The following is a 23652-nucleotide window of genomic DNA, read 5'->3' on the forward strand; positions in this document are numbered from 1 at the left end:
TGCAGAAGTGATGACGCCGTTAGCTTTCACCTCACGTTGCATAAGTCATAACCAGGATCAGGCACGTTCTGTTTGGGAGTGAGAGGCTAAGTGCAAGTTTAATAGTTTCCAGTGATTTTCGGTTCGCCCCAGAGTTGAACCCCATGTGCCATTCAAGTTCTAATTATGATTTTAATGAGAGGCTGTTTTGCATGATCCCCACTGAGCCGAAATCAATGTTTCTCTTGATGGAGGGAAGTCATGACAGTCTTGTTTCAGTCTGGAGAGAGGAGGAGGAGGAGGAGGAGGAGGAGGAGGAGGAGGAGGAGGAGGAGAGGAGAATTTAAAGAATAGAAAGAAGAAATAAAATATAATGATGATAAACTATTTATATAGCACTTTTCTTAACATTGTTACAAAGTGCTTTACAGTAGCTTTATATAAGCTGACGAAGGTCAGGGCACCCAATCAGTTTTTGGATTGTCAACTTTTTTCATGTGATGAGCGTGTAACCCAATAAACCTGAACATTAGAAGCTGCTTTTGAATCTCATCTTAAATACAGAAGGGTGACAAATTAAAGGAAAACCCGAATAAATGTGGAGTGCAGAAACATGAGGGATGCTGATGCTTCATTACAGGGCACCAAGAGTCACTGAATGGTTTGATGAGTATGAAAAAGAATGAATCATACAGTTAAATCTATATGTAACATACATAAGAAAATGTATGTATGTGATACTGTTGGAGGTGATAATTCAACTTTATGTTTATTATTGATTTAGTAGCCAAATGCCTATAATGTATTTGTGAATACTGAAAAATATTTTTCAGATCTCAGATATGATATTATAATGTGGTGTTCAATTGTTATTTGCAAGAAGTTTTGGTCAGAAGATGCTTGACCAAAACCCTTTATGTAAAACTACACAGGAAATCAGAACAGATACATGAGAAATGTGGAAAGTTGTGCCTGCCAGAAAGCTTAGAATATCTTAGAATAACATATAAAGTATTTTAAAACATTATAGCAGGTCTATACTTGTAATTGTTTTTAAGAAATTAGAGGGATCTATTGGCAGAATTGGAATATAATATTGATAAGTATGTTTTTATTAGTGTATAATCACCTGAAACTAAGAATTGTTTCGTTTTCGTTACCTTAGAATGAGCCCTTTATATCTACATAGGGAGCGGGTCCACCACTATGTTTCTGCAGTAGCTCTAGAGAGGACCTTACACGTTTTTTGTGAGTTTCGCTGCCACCGTAGGTTCTCCTACGCGCTTGGAATCAACAACCTCACTGCTCGATGCCACTGAATCCTACACACTGGTCTTCTACATCCAGGTGTGGAAATGATTATGTTTTATTATGTAGGCTACTAGTGATTTACAAAGTCACAGTGCTGCACTGATTATTTTTCCTGCTGACTGTACATATTCATGACCATTTCCTTTACTGCAAGAACCACAAGGCTCCACTAAAACTCTCCAAAGCCACCAACCTTCATCACGTCTCAAACAACTTAGCCAGATCTTTCTTCCTGCTGTATCGCTGATGGGAAAAACATGCAGCAACACCTCCTGTATGTGTAATGAGTTCAATTTAAAGTGAGATATTCACCTCCGGCTAACAGCTGCTCTAAGAATAAGCACAATTAAAGTACAAAATTCAATCAATATATAGATTTTTTTAATGGAAAGCCAGTTACTTATGCTTTCATTTGACTAAATAAAACTTCTAAAGGAATCATTAATCCTATTTTTTAAGAAACATCAACAGGATTTCAGGGTACATTTTTTTGTGCAAGCTTTCTATCTGTACTAGAAGAGGCCTCCTGACTCCCACAGTCTTCTTGCGGCTTCTTTTATAACATTTCTATGAGCCTTTAGTCAAATTACTGTAAAATCAGTGAATTAAAAGCAAGTAAAAGTCAGCCTGCCATCTGAAGTAGAGCAGAACCGATACACTGAAGGTGTTAGACCACCCACTGTAGCATGCAGGAGGCAACATGATGGGCTATGGAAATGGCAAAGTAATTCTCTGTGTGCCAAATAACATAATTCTATATCACACTGCCACAGCAGGCAGATATAAACCGCATCCTGTCACGTTTGAGTCTAGAGGAGGTCTAAAGGGGATGGAGATCAAGTCTTGATCAGAGAAAAGTGTGTTAGAGGACTACTCAGGATCGAGGCCAATACTTAAAAGAAACAACATATAGCTATTGGCAAAACGATCTCATCTCGAGGTCCATTTATTGCAGCTCTGGAGCGTTCAATCTTTCAATCCTTAAAGTGCTGAGAAAGAGTGGAAATTTGAGATGAAATTGTTTTGTCATCTGCTGTTTCCAGGCTCAAGAAGGAACTTGGAAATTCAACATACAGCTCCATTCTGAGGCATAAATTACAGTAAGTTTCTTAATATCACCAGTGGCGTATAGCCATAGCTGAGGTTCCTTTTATTTCCATATGTTACTATACACCGTGTATATGAATGTACTTATCAATGCATTTAAGTTAAGGCCCGTCTCACCACTAAGATTGCACATGTGAAATCCCTTAACTTTTTAATAGTGATGGGAAGAAAATATGTAAAACATCCAAAAAACATTGACTATTTTTATAGTTTTATACATGATGCATCAGAGTCAAACTCAGCATGAGAACAAGACTCTTTAAGCTCTTAAACAAGACTGTTTTTATTACCACTTCCAATAAATTCAAGGTAAACTTGAAGATTAGCGCTAAACATGCAGCAGGTCAATAACTCTCTGTCTGTCAGGTCTTTATCTCCCTTTGGAAAGTTGCTCTACAAAAGAAGTATGCACTCAAGTACTAAAAGGCACACTGGACACTAGTGTCTGCCAAATGGTGTATGTTATAGTAGCCTATCAGTGGCAGTGCCTTGACTGTATGGTAGAGAGCTTTTTATATCAAACACATTGTAATAAATAGAGGTCCACCAATACACTCAGTGATTGAATCTACAGGACATGTGATGATGCACATAGTGAGATAAAGCTGAACTTTGTAGGAAGAAGGTTTCAAACTTTTTCATCGGTTATGTAGTTAGACTTTCTTAAATGTTCGTTCAGGTGTAAGATAGCAGTAAACCTAAATCCTAAATGTTGATTATACCTCAGTTTGCTGAGGTCCTGTCTGAATTTAATCAGAAATGTAAAATTTCTTTTAAAATCTCAATTTGAACTACTGATATACACTGAAAGGTTTAAAATATACAGGTGGGAGATTAAGAGGTATAAATAACTTCATAGAACCAAATGTGAAATACCTTTATGCTTATGACCTTTTTTCTGCATTGATAAAAGCTCCTTTGGAAATCTAGTGAGGAACTTCATGGCTCAAAACTGGTTTAAGAACATCAAATTGTAAAGCTCTATCGCCTTGCTTGTGAATGTGTGATCTTCCAAGTTAACACTTGTAATGCCAGGAGATTGTTAAGGTCGAGGAGAACATGTCGAAGAAGATAAATAAATCTGATGACACTGATTTGCACAAAAAAAGGATTTTTGAAAAAACATGGAGGTCATCTTTATGTAAGGTCTTGTCATCTTGATCAAATGAAGGTATTGTATCCTTTGTTGTCATTCAGTGAAAACTTCACTGACTTATTCATTTACTTAACACATTATTCACTTCATATTGCATTTGTGTAAAACATCAGCCTCCCAGTGGTAATTATAAGTAGCATGTGGGAATGTATTGTTGACTCAAACTCCATAAAAAACTAAAAACTCTTAAGTAAGAAAGTTCATTTGTTGACCTTAGAATCAGTATGTATGAAAAAAATGTTTAACTAGAGGTTCACTTACTAGCCTTTACTGAGCTTTCAATCATATTTCACTGTCCTCATCAGTGTAATTTCACTGACAAAGTTTGCAAAAGCTAGTAAGTGGATCCTCAATTGAGATTATTTTGTCACACATCCAGGAAGTTTCTTCACGGAAATGACAAAAATGGAAGCAAACAAACCAACATCACCAGTTCAAGAACATACATCACAGTTATCTTTCACGCATATTCACATTATCACAGTCAGCATCTAGAGTGAGGGAAAACATCTGTTGCAGTTTACGACTGATATCACATAAATAGAAAAGGATTTTAGATATGGGACATCCAACAAATTAAACATGTGGACATTTCCACGGATCTGTCAGCTTTTTACGCACACACACACACAAAGCTAAACCCTCATACACACATGTACACAACCACACATCTTAGTGTCAAGTATTTTGGGCAGTGGCCAGAGGAGATAAAACAATAGCTGGAAAACCTGTGAATTAAATAAACAAGCCTCTATCTTTGAGCAGAGCATAAGACTGAAATACAAAACTTACAGCATATTGTACAGCACATCTCTCACAGCAGAGAGAAGTAACTGAAATCCTATTTAAAGTGTTGGAAAGACCACAGAGTTTTTGAGTTTTATGCATAACAATGATGTGAAACACAGTCATAGCAGAATGTCAGCAGACTTGGCTGAGTCTTGATATGAGCCGTCTCTGGGACATGTATGGCTTCCAGATTCAGCTATAGGTTTTGATAACGTGCGCTCGAATGAATCTGGAATGAAAATCAGCTGCAGTTAGCAACACTCAGGTTAGCTTTGGGGCCAGTGTCAGCCAGGTGCGTCATATATCATCAGTCTGACAGCCGGGTGTCCTAGAATAAGGCCTGTAATGGGTCAAGGCATCTTGGCTACTTGTTCTGCACTCCCTCTGCTCTGAGCAGAGTTTATTTGCTTTGTCAACCACGGCAGCTGCAACCAAACGAGCTGGTCATCATTTCTTAGTGGTGGAGTGTAAGAAAAATGTCTCTAATGACTGTTTTAGTTTTATGGTTTTGTGTTTTATCAGACAGATGAATCATGTGACAATATTTGATTTAAAAAACCATCACGGCCATTTTTTAAAAACTTTTTGAGCGGCTTAGTGTCCAGGAGTATCTTGATGGCCAGGTATGACTATGAAAAAAGCATGTATGTCCATTAAACCCCTGGATAAGTTTTACAAAACCCTAGAGGTCAGGCTACAACACTTCTTCATCAGTGAGTAGATCTGGGACGTGTGCGTTGCCCCGTCACTCCTCTGAACAAGGGATCCCTCAGAGTGCAGCATGTCACAGTTGGCACAGGAAGGCCTGAGCCCAGCACATTTAATTAGCCAAGCTGTCTTGGCATTGGACGGGAGGGGGGACACACACAGTGACGAGTCATCAACATCACCAAGGGCGCGGTGCTGCTCATTGCCATACTGCACATCTAAAACTTAACAGAATGGGAATAGGACACATGGGTGTTTATATAGACATTTGTCACTGGGAGATGGGAGTCTTCATTGGGAAATTGAGTAATGCAGCAAAAATAAGCCCAAGCAATGACTGACCTTTCTTGTAGAAATGCATAAGGTGTGTTCCTGTGAGGGTTTAATGTGCCAAACCTGTGTGTGTGTGTGTGTGTGTGTGTGTGTGAGACAGGAGATACATGCGCCTCACTGCTCCACATATCTGTCGTTATCATTCAAGTCAATATGCCAGATTGAATGAGAAAAAAAAAAAAAAAAAAGACTGTTGCTATGAAAAAAAAAGCAAAGTTAGGAGAAACAGTTTGGAAGAAACCATTCTGACATCCCTCTCTTGTAGCTGCTGCTTGCATGTGAAGAGCCCACCCCACCTCAGCTGTAGTGAGGAGAGCCCAGTCCAGGCAGCCAGCAACCAGCGCGTCTCTGCCTACCAATAGGCATGCTCGGCTCAGGCTCTGTGCAGTGCTCTCAGTCTCAGCAGCTGAAGCTGGGCGCAGGGGAACTGCGACGGCCGCGCCAAGCATCTTCCCAGGTATGCGTCTCTCTGTCGCTACGCCCTTATTCGTTTTTGCAATGTTATGGCATCCTTGCTGCATGATATTCCCTGCTCTGCCTACACTGGTTTATTTCTAGGGAGGGGTTGCTGTGTCTTTTTTTTTTTTTTTTTTCTTTTTTTTTTTGTGTTGCTCACGTAGCTTCCACGGTAGCGCAGGGCAGCGGGTCTTGGTAAACACTCACAGTCAGCGAAGACGCATCTGCAAAAAAAAAAAAAAAACCCTCTCCGTTAGCCGCGCGTCAACTTGCACACACCTCAAAATGTTCGCCCTTCGACACACCAACCAGCGCTGAGGAGCCGCTGCTGCTGCTGCTGCTGCTGCTGGTTGTGGTGGTTGTGGTGGCGAGGCGGGGATGTGCGCTCGCTGCTGTGCTGCATGTATTTCTCGGGGAAAAATTTGCAACGGGGTTATGATTTGGCCAAGCAGCTTTCGTCAAAACATGACCGCTGACTATATTTTTCAACTTACAGTGCGTGCAGGTAGAGGTTTTTTTTTTTTTTTTTTTTTTTTCTTTTTTTCTGGTAGGCGCTGGACTTGCGGCAAGGGGGCGAAGCAGGTATTGGAAGCTGATTTGAAAAATCATTTCATAGCAGTCAATTTTATGTAGGCTGTGCCATATTGCAGTAGGCTATAGCAAGGCTGTAGTAGGTCATACTGTATCCATGCATAGACAGTTCTTCCTACAATAGTCATATATTATTGATAGCTATGTGTTATGATACAACGGATCTATTTCAAATCATTAATACATTGAGTTATCCAGAGGAAAAAAAATAGTGAGGAAGATGTTTTTCGTAAAATCAGATGGACTTAGTTAACACAAAGTACTCTTAATCATACATATGCTGAACTTGTCATTTAAATGAGTTTGCATAAGCAGTTTTTTTTTTATGAATAGGCTGAGCTGTGGTGCTCTGTTTTCTCTGTCACTAGGTAAGATGTAGGTACACTCCCTTAGCAGTTAGGGTGGTGCTGCCTGCTAGTGCTGATGTGTTACAGTGGCCACTACCTGTGCATGCAGACTGCTAGGCCTGGCTGTACATTTGGGGGGCCTCCCTCCCTTCCTCAGCTCCCCAAGGGAAGATAATGGTTTGGTGGGTGATGGTCAATAAAACTACATTTTTAAAAAGTTCAAAGTAAATTTAGACTCAGCCCCCCCTCCCTTCAGTTTAAGTTATGTTTTTTAGTGCTGCACATGAGAGTTATCACCGCAGATTAAAATTGATTCCTGTTTCCAAATGCATAAAAAGGACTCAGCTCTTTAATAGCAGCAATTATCAGTTGATGAATGACCTCAAAAACAACTTTTACAGCTGCTGTTATTGTTAGTTCTCCTCACATTTAAACCCCCATCGTATTCCCTAATAAAGGATATCAACAATGCTAATGTAAAAAATCTTGTTTTGTTGTAATTTATTATGGCAGTTTTGTTGTTGCTATGCAAAAAAGGCTCATGTGCCATATTCCCACTGCAATCATTTGAAGCTGTGACCTTGTCAAAAAAGGGACTGCTGTGTGTATAGTTCACTCTGGTTCCCTCTGATAAAAGTCAGTGTTAAAGGAAGCCACTTTTTTTTACGTAGAATCAATCTTTACTGGTCACGACTGCTCCTGGATTTGGCTAATTCAAGAAGCCCTTGAGTTGATTTTTGCTGCATTTATCACACTACCTATTCACTCCACTTGAAGAGCCAGGAATAGTTGGAGGACTTATACATCAGAAGCCCCGATTTCAGCATGCTGATTTTTGGATGTTATTTTAGGCTCCGCATAAGCTTGTCTAGTCAGTGAAGTTACAATACCATTCATAAATTGGATAATCCATTTTCACATATGTTGTCCTTGAAAATATGGTTATGCACAGTGTGGTTTTAAAGTGGAGATTTTCTGCTCAGCTGTATTAGTTATCTGTAGGCTATGGGCTGATATGAAGTGTTACAGTGACTCATACGGTGTGAAATAAGCTCCCAGGCTAGAGGCAACTCCTAACTGCAAAGTGGACAAAGTTATGGAGTGAGAAATGTTAAGGTCACCTTAAGGTCAAGAGAAGAGGAGAGAATTTCTCCAAATCCATTCGAATGAAATGATCTTGTTTAGAATAGATATTTTTTGCGTTGTTGATGTAGACAGAGCAAGAAAAGAATTTACTTTAAACTTTTTTTTTGGGACTCTTTTCCTGTTTGGTTACTGTTACACCCAATTAGCATTGCCAGTTGAGAAGTTATATGTAAAATTTAGCAAAGATGTAAAACAAAGTCATTCTATATTATCATATTAATATTTATTGTTTCCAGTTCCTAGTCTTTTACTGTATTGCTCTATCATTAAAAGTCTGTCACTTACATGAAAGAGGACACAAGGAGGTATCGTATAAGCTGATTTAAATACATTGATTTGTTGGTATTGCTGCTCATGGTAAATATGAAACCAGTGCATTTTGTTTATACATTGGGGAAAACTCAAGACACTGCAACAACAAGTATTCTGTCTTGGGAAACTTCCAGAGAAGTAGTACTGCAGGTGTGGTGCTTACTATAGCGCTGTAAACTGTTTTCAGTCTGTGTAATGTTTGGTGTCAGATATTAATCTGTGTGTCTTTGGATCACATTAAAATACTTCTCAGTTCAGTTTATTCCATGGTCTGTAAATAAATACAACAGAGATGGAGTAGGAAAATAAATAAATATGTTCTCTGTGAACAATTTGTCAAAGAATCTCCATAACTTCAAGTGACTAGTGGTATGTTAGTCTAGTCGAACGCTAACATCTTTGATTCAACACTGTACTTGTCCTTTAAGTGACACCTTTTTAATGGAAAATGAATAGTGAGCCACTATTCAAGTCCAAACACGATTAGCCAAAATGCTAATGTGTGCAAAGCCTTTGATCACTGCGTTACTGTTTTATAAGCCATCCACTGTCATCTCCAGGCAGGACAGACTGTTATAGCCACTAATTAATATATCAGACAGGCAGGGCTGCTTGTGCACTCATATACACATCACAAGACACACACACACACACACACACGAACACACACTCTGTATAGGAACTTAGGAGAACAGACTTAACATAGAAAAATGTAGTTTGTGTCCAAGTATAAAAGTATAGAGTATAATATATGATAATATTTGAGTATAAATACATTAATTCTCAAGCAAAAATGCAGACTACAGAATATCTTTGCGTTTTGGACTGTTGGTCGAACAAAAAAAAGCTGTTTGATGACAGTATGATGGGCCTTTTTCATCATTTTCTGACTTTTCATAGACCAAACAATTCGTTGATTAATAAAGACAGTAACTGGCAGATTAATCAGTCTGAAAACTTAAGAAATAACTTGGTTGCTTTGTTGTTAAACTGACTTAGCGATGGCCACGCCTGGTGCGGTGGCCTGGAAAGTTTAAATATGGTTGGTTTGGTTACAAAGTGTTTGTCATAGAATAAATAAAGAAATAAATACAATATGATCATCAGAATATACTTGTCCAGAGGGAATTATCAATATATACATTTGTACAAGGGCTGAGATTTGACATTGTAACTAAAGCTGAAATCATGTTATATCAGTTATTGTGGGCAGAGCTTGGTAGGAAAAGGTGATGTGATGTATGTCTGTGCACCAATCACAGCTACATTTGAATCAAAAAGTGATGATGATGTGATTGTTTGCTTATGTTTCCAGCACTGTCAATCAAATCTGATCAAACCACACCCACACAGTCCTGATGAAGTAGATTAGTTGAATTTTTGAGTGTTTAACTTTTAATAAATAACAACTAAGGATATTTATTTCTGAATATTAATCGTTGAATATTTAGACATAATCATTTTACGCTGCAGAGAAATATTTAAGATAATTAAAAAGCCACATTCTCAGGGGCTTAAAACTTTACGCCTCACTTTCGTGTTCATTGCAGTTTTTTGTTAACTTTTATAACACTGACACTGCAAGTTAGACTTGAACCTTGAACTGGATTTTATGAATCAGGAGCTGAATCACTTTAATTACATGTAATAAATGTACCATATTTTTTTCCTGACGCCATTACTACAGAAGAAATACTGGTAACTTATGAACTTACACCATGTATACTGACACACAGCCCAGAGGCAAAGGGTGGTATACATTATGTACATTAATGCATACTGAATATTCCATTTTCTCCATGTCTGTGGGCATACAGAGCAGTTGCAGTAAGGAGTTACGGGGGGAGGGTAAATATATATATAATGGTAGAGATTACCTTAAGAGTAGGCAATCTTATCTATATTTTGTTTTTAATTAATGTTGAGGAATTTCTTTGTAGTTTCTGTTAGCAAATACAGTTATTCTTGCATATTAGAAGTAAAGCATTGAATGTTCACATGCTTATATTAGTCCACATGCCCAGACGCTGCTCTAAGTTTCTGGAGAGCAGTGATTGTATTGACTGAACCTATCCACCGAGAACCTGCTTGTGCTGAGGTTAATCACATTTTCCACTGTATTTATACCAGACAAATAGAGAAATTATAGGCAGTGGTTTAATGGATGAGAACAGCTCTCAATTTAGCACCTCTTATGCGAGACAATGGTTTTAGACACTTTGGAAAGATGATAAAATGTCTTTAGGACGAGCCAAGGGTGTAACTAGGAGATATCACCTGGACTGTACTACAGACTAAGAAAGGATGAGTTCATAATTTCTGTGATATGCACTGTTAAAATTGAAGTTGTACATTGTAGAGTCACTCTTGGACACACAATAATGACCGTGTTTAATTTAGGACAAGCTTGCAACATAGCTCATGCTGAAAAAAGTAATGCATTAACACATCTTGAAAGGAAACGCAAACATATGTTTTCTGACATCAGCTAGTGCGTTGAAAATCACACATCCTCATTTTAGGTGCATGCTGAAATAATCTGTTCACATGTTACCTCTTCCCTCCCCTGTGCTCCCCTCAGTGATGGCCTCTGCTGAGCAACCGTGCTCCAGCTTCCACCAGCAGCACTGCGCATAAGGCAACACACCCACCTTTGCCCTCCTGCCCAGAAGTGAGAGAGACACCACCATGTACAGCGTGGAGGACCTACTCATTTCGCATGGATATAAATTGCCCAAGAGCGGTCCTCCGTCTGCCACGCCTTATGACAAGCGCCCTGCTGATTGCCAGCGTGAACTTGTGGACAACAGGGCTGGCCGGGGGACACTGAACGGGTATGAGGCGGACCGGGGGGCATCTATCACAGGCATCTATGGCAGCAGGCAGGCACTGGTGAAGGGCTACCCCGCCACAGACAACGAGAGCGGGGAAAGGAACCAAAGGAGAAAAGAAGCCGGCATCGGTATCCTAGACGCTCAGCCCTTGGGTGATTCTCTTGCCACAGATAGTGGGTGAGTTTTCTTTTTTTTTTCCCCCCTCTCTTTTGCGATCCCCCACACCCTTTACCTTCCATTTTTTTCCCTCTTCCCCTTTCTCACTGGGGCCCTTCGGTATTGCATGCAAAACCGAGTCTGCACTGCGCAGGGTTTTTTTCCTCCTCTTCCCTTTCCCCTCCTTCCTGAGCTGCAGAACACTGTGGCTGCAGCAGCACCGCTGACATATCGTATGCTGGGATATGAGGAATTATGAAAGGTGCCTTTGCACTCATTTAAGTTGTTTGCATGCCTGAACAGAGGGGTAGCTTGTGTCTCTGTGGAGCCCACCCATGCACTAGTATCGTCTCCACAGCGTCTACCAGGCAGGCAGATGTAAACAGCAGCACTAGACAGTGAGCAAACTGAGGAGGACTGAACATGCCTCAAGACAGGCGCGTAATCACTCCACTGTAAACACTGGCACACTGAATCACGCCCAGCACGTGCTCTGTGATGTAAGCATGTTGCTGGGCAAGTGTGCACAGTGCGGCTCCCCTCAGCCATACAGTAGCATATGCTGCTGAGGATGATCCATTGACTTTGCTGCTAAATGAATGAGTACAGTGACTAACACAGTGATTTAGTGCAGTGCAGATATGAGATGGAGCTCTTATAAAGGCTAATTGTTATTCATTCATTTTTTGAGTTCTCTTTTATTATTGATTAGACTGGATATTTTACAAACATATCATAATATGTTTTTATGATATATTTTTTCTGTTTTTTATGGAACTGCTAACTGCAAATCACTGGCCTTATGCGGTTGTTTTATAAATATGAATCACCTACCCTGAGGAAAATACAATGATTGATTTATTGTTTTTGAAAGATCCAATTGTTACATTTGAATTCCAACAAGGATTTCAAACCACACTCCCTCATTTCATTACAACTGACGGTCATCAAGGTGGCTTAAAACATGCTTGGATGTGACTGATGACCTGGGGATAGTCATGGGGTATCACAGTATTTCCTCTGCTTCATTCAGCAGTGCCGCTCCACCGCAACAAGAAAATTACCACAACTGCTTAAGAAAATTAGAAAATGGCCCGTTTGCACACAAAGAAGTGCAGCTCTGATTTTTAGACTTAATCTGTTATGATTAGGTATGTTACTTCTAAAATAATTGTTTTGGCAGTGGAACATGTATTACAGCTATATCTTGCACCTAAGAGGTAAATATGGAACCATAACTAAAATTATCTTCAGGCGGCACTGCTTTATCACACTACAGTGGAACCGCTGTTTTGAACATGCCAACAGTAACTCGTCATGCAGTTGCCATTTGATGTTAGTTTCTGCAAGCATTTGATAAATTGTAGAAATGCTTGTGATACTACATATTTTCCCTAGCAACAATCAAAAAGGCTCTCTTCTTGTTACCGTCTCCCAAAGCTGATTGCTTTAAATGTTTATCGTTTATAGGTAGGTCATACTGTATTTCCTATCTTGCTAATTGAATTATGTGATCAATTAAACAGAGGGAAAGAGATACTTCTGCTTTTGTGTGAAATCAGGTAATGAGGTGTTTTTACTTAAGACTTTCTTTAAGAACCACTGTCGCTGTCCAGATGACCAGCTTCTAAGATAAGGTCAGCACAATTTAATATGCAGATCATATTGCAGTAGCATCACAATTTCATGGTGTCTTCAAGGGACTTGGGAGCAGCTGACTTAAGCACTTCTGTCTCATACTGTATGTGTTGGCTCTCCTCGATTAAGTTGTGTAGGAAAGCCAATACTGCCAAAGCCAAAACACAGGCTTGAAACTGGGATGGACATGCAACTTGTAACAATTGTAAAATCTCAAAAGGATACTGTTGATGTTTTATATTATCATAGAAACTGAGATCATGCTCTTTCATTTGTTGACTCATTAATTTTTTGGGCAACTATTGTAACTACACCCAGGAAAATAAGAAAAAGTGTTTGCAAGATTTCCTAGATCTAGAGTCCAACTCACTCTTTCTCTGTACATGGTAACTGTCTTATTAACACTGAGCTTTTCTGTCTTTATAGGTTCTATGATGTTCCTAGTTTGACTTATTCAGAACCGCTAAGCCATGACGAGAGGGATGTTTCCTACTGGCGGAGGCGAGGCCAGGACTTCAGCATTCTCCTGGACTATGCTGATGGCAGGGAGCTGAGGGCCTCTGCTGGGGCATGGAGGCCACAGGCCCTAATTGCAGCAGAGGAACACAGGGCAGAGCGGCATGCGCAGCAGCTATGGGAGGACATTTCCTGGCTGAGAGACCCAGACGCAGCCCCTTGTCAGCTAAGGGTGACTGGGGAGAGGAAGTGCCAGAGCCTTGGTACAGAGGAGTGGAGGCCCGCTGTGGGCCTGGGAAGGCAGTTGTCGGATGGGGATGGGGAGAGGTGGGCTCAGGACCAGTACCGTCTGAGGACACCTGAGGGTTTTTTTCACCCTAGAACTAAAGCAAAGTCTCAGTCTCTCCCCAGAGTTTTGTCACCTGATGGAACTGACAGCAGAGATCTCATTCCATCCAGACCAAGCCTACCTGACAGACAACAGAGGATAAACAGCACTGTCTTCTCTGGACCCTATAGTAGGTATATCTACAGTGCTGTAGGCAGGGACCGATGGGGCAGGAATGCCGGGCCAAGCAGCCATGTTGCACTTTTACCAAAGCCCAGGTTCAGCAGGCCTTTAAAGCCTCCGTCATATGAGATTCACCAGCAGACTAGGGGTAGCGCAGAAATGCTTGCTATAGACCAGGGTGCCAAACAAAAAGACAGGTCTATCTATTATCCAAGGGGTGGGGACCTGAGACAAGACTATTTCGCACAACACTCCCTCTCTGGAATGGAGCCCCCTGGCTACATCCCACCCCCATCTTATAAAAGAGCCCCACCCCCAAGAGCAGTTTCAATCAATCGCAATGAAATGGCAAACCTAAGATGGAGGGCGGAAGCTCTGCAGATGCCCAGCTCAGATCCTGGAAGGTGGTTTTCCAGACAGGCAAGTAGTTCATGGCTAGAATATTATGGAGACCGTGGAGCGTCCTATCGAAAACTGGTACATTCTGGACATGAAGAACAACCAGGTCATGCACGTCAATTACCTACTGAAGACCCAAGAGGGAAGCAAATCTCAGGAGGGCCTGGCGGAAATTCTCTCATTGACTCAGACAAGATCCGAAACATCAACAAAGAGAATCCGTCCGCTAAGATTTTAGGACAATCTACACATGATAGTGCCTTTCCTCCCCAACAGGGGCCAGCTCTCAATACTGACAGCCGCAAAACAGCTCTCAATGACAATGACAGCAGTAATCGATGGTGCAACAGGGCAATGAACAAAAAAAGTGACAGTGTAGGTCCTGAGCAAAACCGTAGTCAGTTTTTTCCTTCATCTATTCTGGGTAAACCACCACCTCCCCCATGCAAGCCGGCTGACCAGGGTGTCTCTGAAACTGTGACAGAAGTAAAAAAGGTGGAACAACCTGAACAACCAGAGAAAGACAAAACCAAGAATCTAAAAAAGAGACTTAGTGAGACAATTTTCTGTTTGGTGTCTGTCCCTGTTACTCCACAGCTCACTGGGACCATCCGTGATCAGAATAACAACAATGAGAAGTCACCAGACCCATCAGACAGTCCTAGTGACAACAAAACTGGCCATTTAACAAACCAAAGTCTCCAAAGCACATCTTCAGCTGAGGCTGAGCTGCAAGCACTAACTGGTAGCATAGCAAGCAGCAAAACAAGCAGCAGAGCGAGCAGCAAAATGTTTAAAAAAGTACCTTGTAGACCCCCTAAAATAAACCATTACAAGGAGCTGAAACTGTCGGGATCCTGGCCTGCAAACCAGTATCGAGACCAAGAGACACAAACTAGCCCAGAGGCCCGAAAACCTGCCCCTGAAAACAAGGAAGCACAACAAGACCCTGTCCCTCCCGGCACTGAAGTCCCTCCTGATAGCAGCGGTGTAGTGGGCACTGCCTTCAGTTTTCCTATAAAGGGAGTGAAGAGCCTGAAACTGTCAAGCAACAGCGCTTTCTCCCTGACCGCCACCTTCTCCAACCAGCTGAACAAGAGCACAGCTCAGCAGCCAGCAGTACCACCCTCAGGAAACGTGGAGGAGACCAAACCAGCAGCAAACAGTGGGCAGGAGTCATTCGAAGTTCCTGAGTTCTTGCTGAAACCGGCCAGCCAGCGACCATGGGATGCTGTCAAAGAGCTGGAGACCATCAAAAAAGAAGTCCAGGATCAACAGCAGCAACAGAGCAGCAAACAGCCCAGCAAACAGCCCAGTGTTGACAAGTGCATAGAGGACCTCAATGAGGCCTACAAAGACATCTTGGAGCTAGGCACTGCCAGCAATAAAGTCCCAAATGGTTCTGTTCAAATTCCTGAGCGTATCAAAATCCGATTGACATCAGAACCTCTCAACAAGCCCAGCAGCCTTAGGCGCAGTGCAGTAAGCTGGTCTGTTGACCCAGAATACAGGGAGGTCAAGAGCGCCTTCTCCAGGCCTGCAACAAAGTCCGTAACCTTCAGCAAGCAGCTTAGGGAGGAGCTCCCAGTCCCACCTCGGGAAACAGGCTTTAGAGAATACAGGGTTGTTGCGCATCTTTCGCGCAGACGGAGCAATGATGGCAGAACAGTGAAATTAGACCTGCCAGATGAGCCTATTGAGACGCCACTTTGTGACTTTAGTCCAACAACGCACACCACAGCAGCAGAGGTGCCGTGGGCAGATAGACAGCCAATGCAGGATGCCTCTACACTCACTAGTCCTCCTGATTATGAGGACATATGCCAGGCTTTGCGTCAGTCTAGAGACTCGGATGTCAATAAAGCGTCTGCAGGCAATTCCAAACCTAATGACGCAGAGACTCTTCAAGATCTCAGTGCTGAATCAGAAGAGGAGTGTCCTATTTGTAAAAGAGAGCTTGAGAATCAGATGAGACAGGGCCCATTGCCTCCACTTCATGAGGAGAACAGCTCGGACAGCTCCGCCAATCAAAATGGCAGTCCACCACAATGCGTTGCATTAGAAAGTCCAGCAGAAGATACAACACAGGAGCTCCAAGACTCAAATTTGAATCAATCAGGGTCTGAACTGTGTGCTGAAACAAGGGATCAGCATTCATTGACAGAGGAAAATGTGGGAGGGGGTGAAAACACAGACAATGTTCAGGTAGAAAACTTGGACAATTTGTGCGTGATTAATCCTGCTGAGAGCATACCAGCGAATGGAGCTACAGAGGACAGCACATCCACGATGTTAGCAACTGATGTGCCTGCAGACCCCCAAGTCACAGAGGAACCGAGTGTAAGTGAAACAGTAACTAAGGAAGTGGAATCGGGAGAGAGAGAAGCCATTACAGGAGAAACACCCGAAGGCAGTGCAGACAAACAGACAGCTGAAGTGAAAAGTGAGTGCGAGGAACAAGACAATACAATGCCTGATGACAAGCAGGAGCAAGAGAAGAAGCCATTTGCTGTCCCAGAGCATAGACTTGGTCTACGGACCCATTTGGGGCGAGACCACCCAGGGTTACCAGAGTTTCCACCAGATAGACTGCCACTCTCAGTTCCCCCGAACCTAGACCGCAGGCTGTCTCTAAGTTTGGAGGGAGAGAAGAGGAGCAGGGGCCCCTCCCACCGAATGGAAGCTCTGCAGAACAAGCTGGCTATTTCTCCAGGCCGGGTGGCAGTTGAGCGCATGGCCAGAATGAGGGAGGTGGACGTTATGTATCGTATGAGGCGCCTCAGCATCAGGAGTACTGACTCTGGGGAGGGGGAGGCAGAGGTAGAGGGGGAGGGCAAGGACGAGCAAATAGAGGAGCCCATCCCTGCTTCTCAGAGAGACAAGGAGAATGATGAGGAGGTCACCCATTCACGGCAAGTCTCTGAGGAGACAGCATCGCAAGATGAGGAGTCATCTTTCTCAGGTAAGATAAGAAAATTAGAAGAAACAAAACCATGGACCATGCATACAACTAAACAAAATTACTCCCAACTCAAAATTATCCAGGGTAACATTAAGTAGGTAAAACTTTAATTTGCCTTGTGGTTCACGCAGTTTCTGTAGAGGAAGAAATAATAAATAAATAAATAAATAAATAAAAAATATTTGTTCAGTGGAACATACAACTTCACTGTCCATATCCACAGATGTATTATGCTTGCTTTAGGATGACTGCAGACTAAACTACCAGTAATTTCATTTAAATATTTAAAATTCAGTGTTTATTGACGTAGTATATGGCTATTTAGAGAGGTTGTCATTGTATGTTGTATGGGCCAGTTTGACCCAAAATCTTACTCAGTAAAGGAACACACAAATTGTGTGAGATGGCTGAAATCACATTGTAGTTCTTATTTTTTCACACTTTATGGGTATTTCCTCACCCATAATGAAAATAAAAATTCATAAGAAAAGTTTAAGTTTTATATAATCAGGGGAGCACAATTGTTCATAAGGATGCATCTTAAGAATACATTTTTCATTTATCTCTGGTGGTAACAGGTAATCAAAATTGAAGTAACTATATATAGGCCTTGCTGTTAAAGACATTTCCACAAGATGGTGTCACTGCTTAAACATAGTGCAAGTGCTGAAAATTAAACCCACTGACATTTGTTTCACTGGAATAAACACAACACATTTTTTTTACTGTGCGGTCAAAAGTCAGTTATTTTTGACTCTGATGAATATTGCAGCTTTTGTCAGTATACAATAACAATACTAGATAAAGACAGAATACAGTATTTTGAGTGAATAATTTTCTTCTTTACGTCTCAGAACCCCATGATCCCAGCCGAGTGGAGACAGTGTAGAAAGACTGCGTCCATCATCTCCATCTGAGGTTTATAGCTTCAACACTGTGACCTGGCTGCCTACTAGAATGCCTTCATCTCATCTTGACACTGAAATGGCCTTCTTGTCCGACAAGAGCATTGTGTACACCCTCACCCTCGGCGCTGCGTTGACTACTAAGAGTGCTGTTCCACTGCCAAAGGGAGGTGCCCCTTTAACTTGTGGGGCAACTTCCACCCCGAAACCCTTCCCCAGCCTTCCCACACTGACTTCCCACTATCCCATCTGTCCTCCATCCTTGAGCCCAACCTCTTATAGGGTTTCTACTAGTTAGTCTTCTTGTAGCGGCTTGTCCTCTCTATTCTATCCTCCCTATGCTTTTCTCATTGGCAGACATTATGCAATTATTTCGTGCATACTAGAACTTCTAAAATGTCCATTGTGAATACAGTCGAGACATTTTTTGCATACTGAACGAATCTGTTTGTTTACGGGCGAGCTGGATATGAATGTAAGCGTTTATGTTTAACCTAACGTAGACATAGAAAGGTTATTGTCATAAACCTGTTCCGTTGCATTTAAACTACACCAAAATAAACTGCGTATCTGATTGTCGTGGTGAGGCGACAGCTGTTTTAGAACTGGACATCACTGTCTCTGGCTCAAGAACTGTTTTGATTTTCAGATGAGATCAATCAGCCTTTCTTTTTTAAAATTTAGACATCGTGCCCTTTCTCATTGCTTTTGTACACACTGCAACCATAGCCCATTAAGCTCTTCAATGAAGAGTGACTCTATACCATATGACATGATAGATCAGTTACCTATTATACAATACATTGTTTCTACGCTGGAGAGGGAGAGTTGCCTTCTTTAACCAGATGTGTGTTTCCTGGTTGGATCAGGTGAAGTTGCTGGTTAGTCCCCTGATCAATCCGATGTATAGCTCCCATTTCCAGGTAATTTCAGGAAGCAATAAAGGCACGGATTGAGTTAAAGTGGTGGTTGGCAACTTTGCTAAACATTAAAGAATGAAATATGGATATAAAACAAAAAAAAGATACGTAGAGCAATATTGTTGTACAAACAGCTCAGTGGTGTAGTGGAGCTACCTGTAGGAACCATTGTCAGGAGTTTTAATGTGAACGTGTCATTCAAATCATATTACAGGTATATGGAATCGTGTCAGGGTATTTGGGGCGCTTAACAGGGGGTGGGTGCTTTACTTCATGATATATATCTATGTTCATACATCTGTATCGCAAAGAGACAACATTTCACTGAATATTTATTTTTTTTTTACCATCGAATTGTTAATCAGTTTGCATAATGTACAAAATAAAGTATATTTTAAATATTTTAAGAGATATTTTGTATTTAACCATGAAATTTTATTTCTCCACACTTATATCAAACTGAAAGTATCATATGTCTGTAAAGTATCATATTGAGAGTAAACATAATTTTCTAGTGCTTTAAAATCTAACAGAATGATATAAGATGGGATGGCCCTGGGTGTGCCTTGATCACACGATTCGGTTTCAGTCAGCGATAGGGTTCATCATTGCGAGTGTTGACGTGATGGAAACTTTCTGATTGTGCCATGATTTCCTATTTGATAGTGCTTTTTCATACGCTAACAGAGTCGATGTTGGACGCTCCTTGTGATATTTGATACATCAACCCCATCTCAGTTGTATTTCCTATGTTGGTGGTCAGTCATGGCCTGTGTCTTAGTTTTGTCTTTGTATGTCTTCCAATTCAGATCATGTACTGTTCTGTTGTTGGTTCCTCGAAACATGTTTAGAAATAAAATTGGGAAATTGTTTCTTTTCTTCCCTTCCTCCATTCCTTCCTTCTTTCCCTCCTCCTCCTTCCCTTCTTTGTTTCTTTAATTTTACAGCGTATTCATTATGTGTAAATGGTTCTGCTGTCACTAACATTGACTGCACTAAAGGATACAATGCAGTGTGCTATGTTTGTCTTAAAACCATGTATTTGCAAAATGGATGAAAAAGATTTTTGAAAAAAATACAGGGTTTTTTAAATAAAGTTAAAAGCATAATAGTCTTAAAACTAACTCAACACATGTAATGATAAAAAAAAAATATTTTTGTGGATAAAAACAAATTTGCATTTACGTGGTTTTTTTCGACAAAGTAGCGCTGCATTGGTGTAACGTATCAACAACAGATCTGTAGGAATTCATCACTGTTTAATCATTCGTCAAGTATCACTTAATTGTTATGTAGCATTTTACAGTTGTAGCATTTTATCAACTCAGAACTTTGTCTTAGTATTTCAAACATTTCTTGTAAATTTTGAATATTCATGTCGCCTTATTATGTGTGCATTACATTATACTCCAGGCAATGCCAAATATTAACGTACTAAGCACTGTTTCATACATTAGGTTTTTACAAACAACTTACTGATCTACCATTCCTCCAGCTGGAGAGGTACAGTAGCATTGTGGATAGTTTCTGCTCTTCATGCTGTTAATATCTGTAGGAACATTGAATCAAAACTGTGAACTCCAAACTATACTAAAAGCATAATTTTAAAAAGTACAGGATGAGATTCAGTGTTTCAAGGCAACAGTCAGCATCACAGGGAGGACAAGCTGTGTACTGGCATAATTACTAACACATCTCATTTTCAATTCATTTAAAGACTGAAAGGCCTTGCCTCAGTCTTGTGTGTAAACTGCCCCTGACTACATTTAAATAGGCTATTTCAGTACATACGCCCCCCCAATAATTGGCATGTCAGGTACACTTGAACATAGTGTCATTTGACTTTTGTACTGCAGGTTATGTGCAACATGAAGTAATTATGCACACTTGTAATATTTTCTATTTTCATATGAGATTTAAGTGCTTTTTGTACTCACTGACATCTTTTTTTCTTCCTTGCATGAAATGCAAGAGAGAGGAGGAAAAAAAATGTTTTTCATAAAGTATATTTGCATTTGGTACTCCAATAGTAAAACCAGTGGGCAAAACATTATGTTTCATAATTTAATTTACAAAACTATGCCAAGTATTTAAATGCTATTTTTAGAGTAAATCAAAAGAGAACTCATTCATTTTTTCCTTTAAGACATGCCTTTATCTTTGTATCTATAAATATGAGCATAATCCATAGTCATATGATTGTGCTACTGTTGTATGATACTGCAGTCTGATTCATAAATAAACTCTTTGCATGAAATTTGTGTTTGTGATTAATTGCCTAAAAGAGCTACATGAATTATGTCATATATTGTCCACTGTGGGTATTTAAACCCTCTTTTCTCTAACACATCTGTTACTGTATGTGAAGAACACAAGGAAGCAAATAATCATAAACAATAGTCGTGATTTCAGCAAGAATGTCAGAATTAGAGTCATATTTTACAAAGCACAGATATTTCATTTTGAAATGAAACTCCAGTTATAATTGACTTCCATTCTTAAAATATTAAAGCAGTAGAAAAAGAGCCTATGTGTATGTACACAAGTATGTGCATGTTTTCACACATGCACATTGGTGTACTGGCAATTTGAGCCCAATTACCCTGCCAGACTATCAAACTGAGCTCCACTTGCTGGATCAAAGTGTTGGCAAAGACAATACTTGAGCTGAACCTAAACTGTAAAGACCTCCCAGCATGCTCTCTGAGGCTTGGAGGACATCCATCCTCAGACGCTTTTCAAATTCCTCTGTGTGCCATCTTTCTCTAAAAGGAGAGAGAAGTCTGATTAGTACTTCCTTTTATGTGATACTTTGTTGATCCCTGTATGGGAAAGCTTTCTTTTCATTAGTATCCCGATCCTTTGCTCTAAGGCACTTTGACGGGTGCTTGAAACAGCAGGAGGACTGAGAAAGAGGAGGGGTTATATACAGAGACCAGCTACCAGTATAGCTTGTCTCATTATGTACATGCAGCATCTGTCAGTGCTTCATAACATTTAGCAAATAATTAGGTCTACATACTAATGAAAAGGCAGTTATTATTTATATTGTCACACAAATACACAATCACAAAAACAGAAAAACAACTTTTCCATTGTTTTAGTTAAAATGTAAGCATCCCAAATTAGCCAGTTTGGTGTCAAATAACCTACCTTGAATGGAGAAAGATTGGATATATAACCACATAACATTTTAATATAGCCCACTAATAACATCTGTGCATGACTATATAATGTAATAATGTAATGTAAAATAAGAATATAGGTACAACACAACAGTTTATTCTATATTAATTGTACCTATTCATTTCATATCATAATTGTGACCACATAACTGATTTATTAAAATACAGACACACCCCTGGGCCACATTAATTTAACACTGATGACATAATAATTGGCACCTGTGACCACATGATACTTAATTAATGCTGTTTTTAAAGAACAGCAGTAACACTATATTGCCAGGTGAAGGAGTAATTCTAATAACCAATTTGAATATCATTTTCACTAGCCTATAAATATCAAATTAACATATTAATTGAACATCTTTCTTTTTAATTCATTTAACAGCTTTTAGCCGGAATTAGTGTTTCAGCTCCAAGGGTCACTTCACTTTAGCCGGTGCTGTAGGTTAACTAAGTTAATATTGCAATAATTTGGTTTGGTCAGTCTACTAGCTTCAGGTTGATGGATGAAGACTAGAGTCTGAAGCCGTGTGAGTGGCTGTGTGAGGCTGTACTTTATCGCGTTAGCATGCTGACATTAGTTAATTTAGGTTAACGCTAAGTACAGCTGAGGCTGACGGGATTGTTATTAGTTTTGCAGGTATTTTAACCTGACACGCCAGATGGTTTGTTACACAAAACCATCTGAGAAGTCGTCCATGGAAACTGTTTGGAAAAGGTCAGGCCCTTTCAAAAAATACTTGGCAGGTGAACCATCTGTCTATCACCGTCTAACATTGTCTTACCTTGCGAGGTAGCTAGATTGGCGACGCTGATTGGTCCGAATCACTGGTGGACACAAGAGTATAACTTGAAGCCTGACAAGATGGGTTCTGTGTGATTTTGTGATGTCGTGATCTTGCAAATCCAGCTGCCTCACAATGTAACAGGTATTTAGTAATACACCAAATTTAAATTTGACTTGATGATGGCACTAAATTAAAATTAAACAATCACCAAGTTATTATAATTCTTTCTGAGCCGGACATGAATGTGTGTACCACATGTCACATGAATACATCCAAAAGTTGACATTCCCCTCCATACCACAAATGTCAACCTCATGGTGGTGCAAGAAGAAAACTCAGGTGATCTCCACATTCATTAGGATTCATCGCCTGGGAACCTTTATGTCTGTACAAAGTTTTGTACCTATCCATCCATGATAAGATGATAATGATGATGGGATATTTTACTGGGTGAGTACAGAATGTGACCTGTTGGTGGCGTTAGAGGTAAAGTCAGGAGATCATCAAAGTCATTACGATTCATCCTCTGGGCACCATGAATGGTTATTGCAAATTTCACGGAAATCCGCCCAACAGTTGGCAATGCACTAAAAGCCAAAAATGTCAACCTAATGGTGGTGCTAGAGGAGAAGTCAATAGATCACTAAAGGCAGCAGAATT

The 23652-nt window shown here is 40.4% G+C and overlaps 1 protein-coding gene across 1 annotated transcript; it reads left to right on the plus strand.

Moving 5' to 3' along the window:
• Nucleotides 1–10824: 10824 nt before the first annotated feature.
• Nucleotides 10825–21775, plus strand: LOC137194572 (junctional cadherin 5-associated protein). The gene is made up of 3 exons (XM_067606593.1): nt 10825–11246; nt 13290–17191; nt 18046–21775. The coding sequence occupies exons 1-3, from the start codon at nt 10924–10926 to the stop codon at nt 18078–18080; spliced, it is 4260 nt and encodes a 1419-aa protein (XP_067462694.1). The 5' UTR covers nt 10825–10923; the 3' UTR covers nt 18081–21775.
• The last annotated feature ends 1877 nt before the right edge of the window (nt 21776–23652 follow it).

Source organism: Thunnus thynnus, chromosome 12, assembly GCF_963924715.1.
Source record: "Thunnus thynnus chromosome 12, fThuThy2.1, whole genome shotgun sequence".
Classification (NCBI taxonomy): Eukaryota; Metazoa; Chordata; class Actinopteri; order Scombriformes; family Scombridae; genus Thunnus; species Thunnus thynnus.

What these genes read in the sequence shown, in the direction of transcription:
- LOC137194572 (XM_067606593.1), top strand. Translation starts at nt 10,924, where the DNA reads ATGTACAGCGTGGAGGACCTACTCATTTCGCATGGATATAAATTGCCC. An exon ending in TCTCTTGCCACAGATAGTGG is followed by an intron (nt 11,247 to 13,289) that starts GTGAGTTTTCTT and finishes CTGTCTTTATAG; the next exon opens with GTTCTATGATGTTCCTAGTT. An exon ending in TGAGGAGTCATCTTTCTCAG is followed by an intron (nt 17,192 to 18,045) that starts GTAAGATAAGAA and finishes TTTACGTCTCAG; the next exon opens with AACCCCATGATCCCAGCCGA.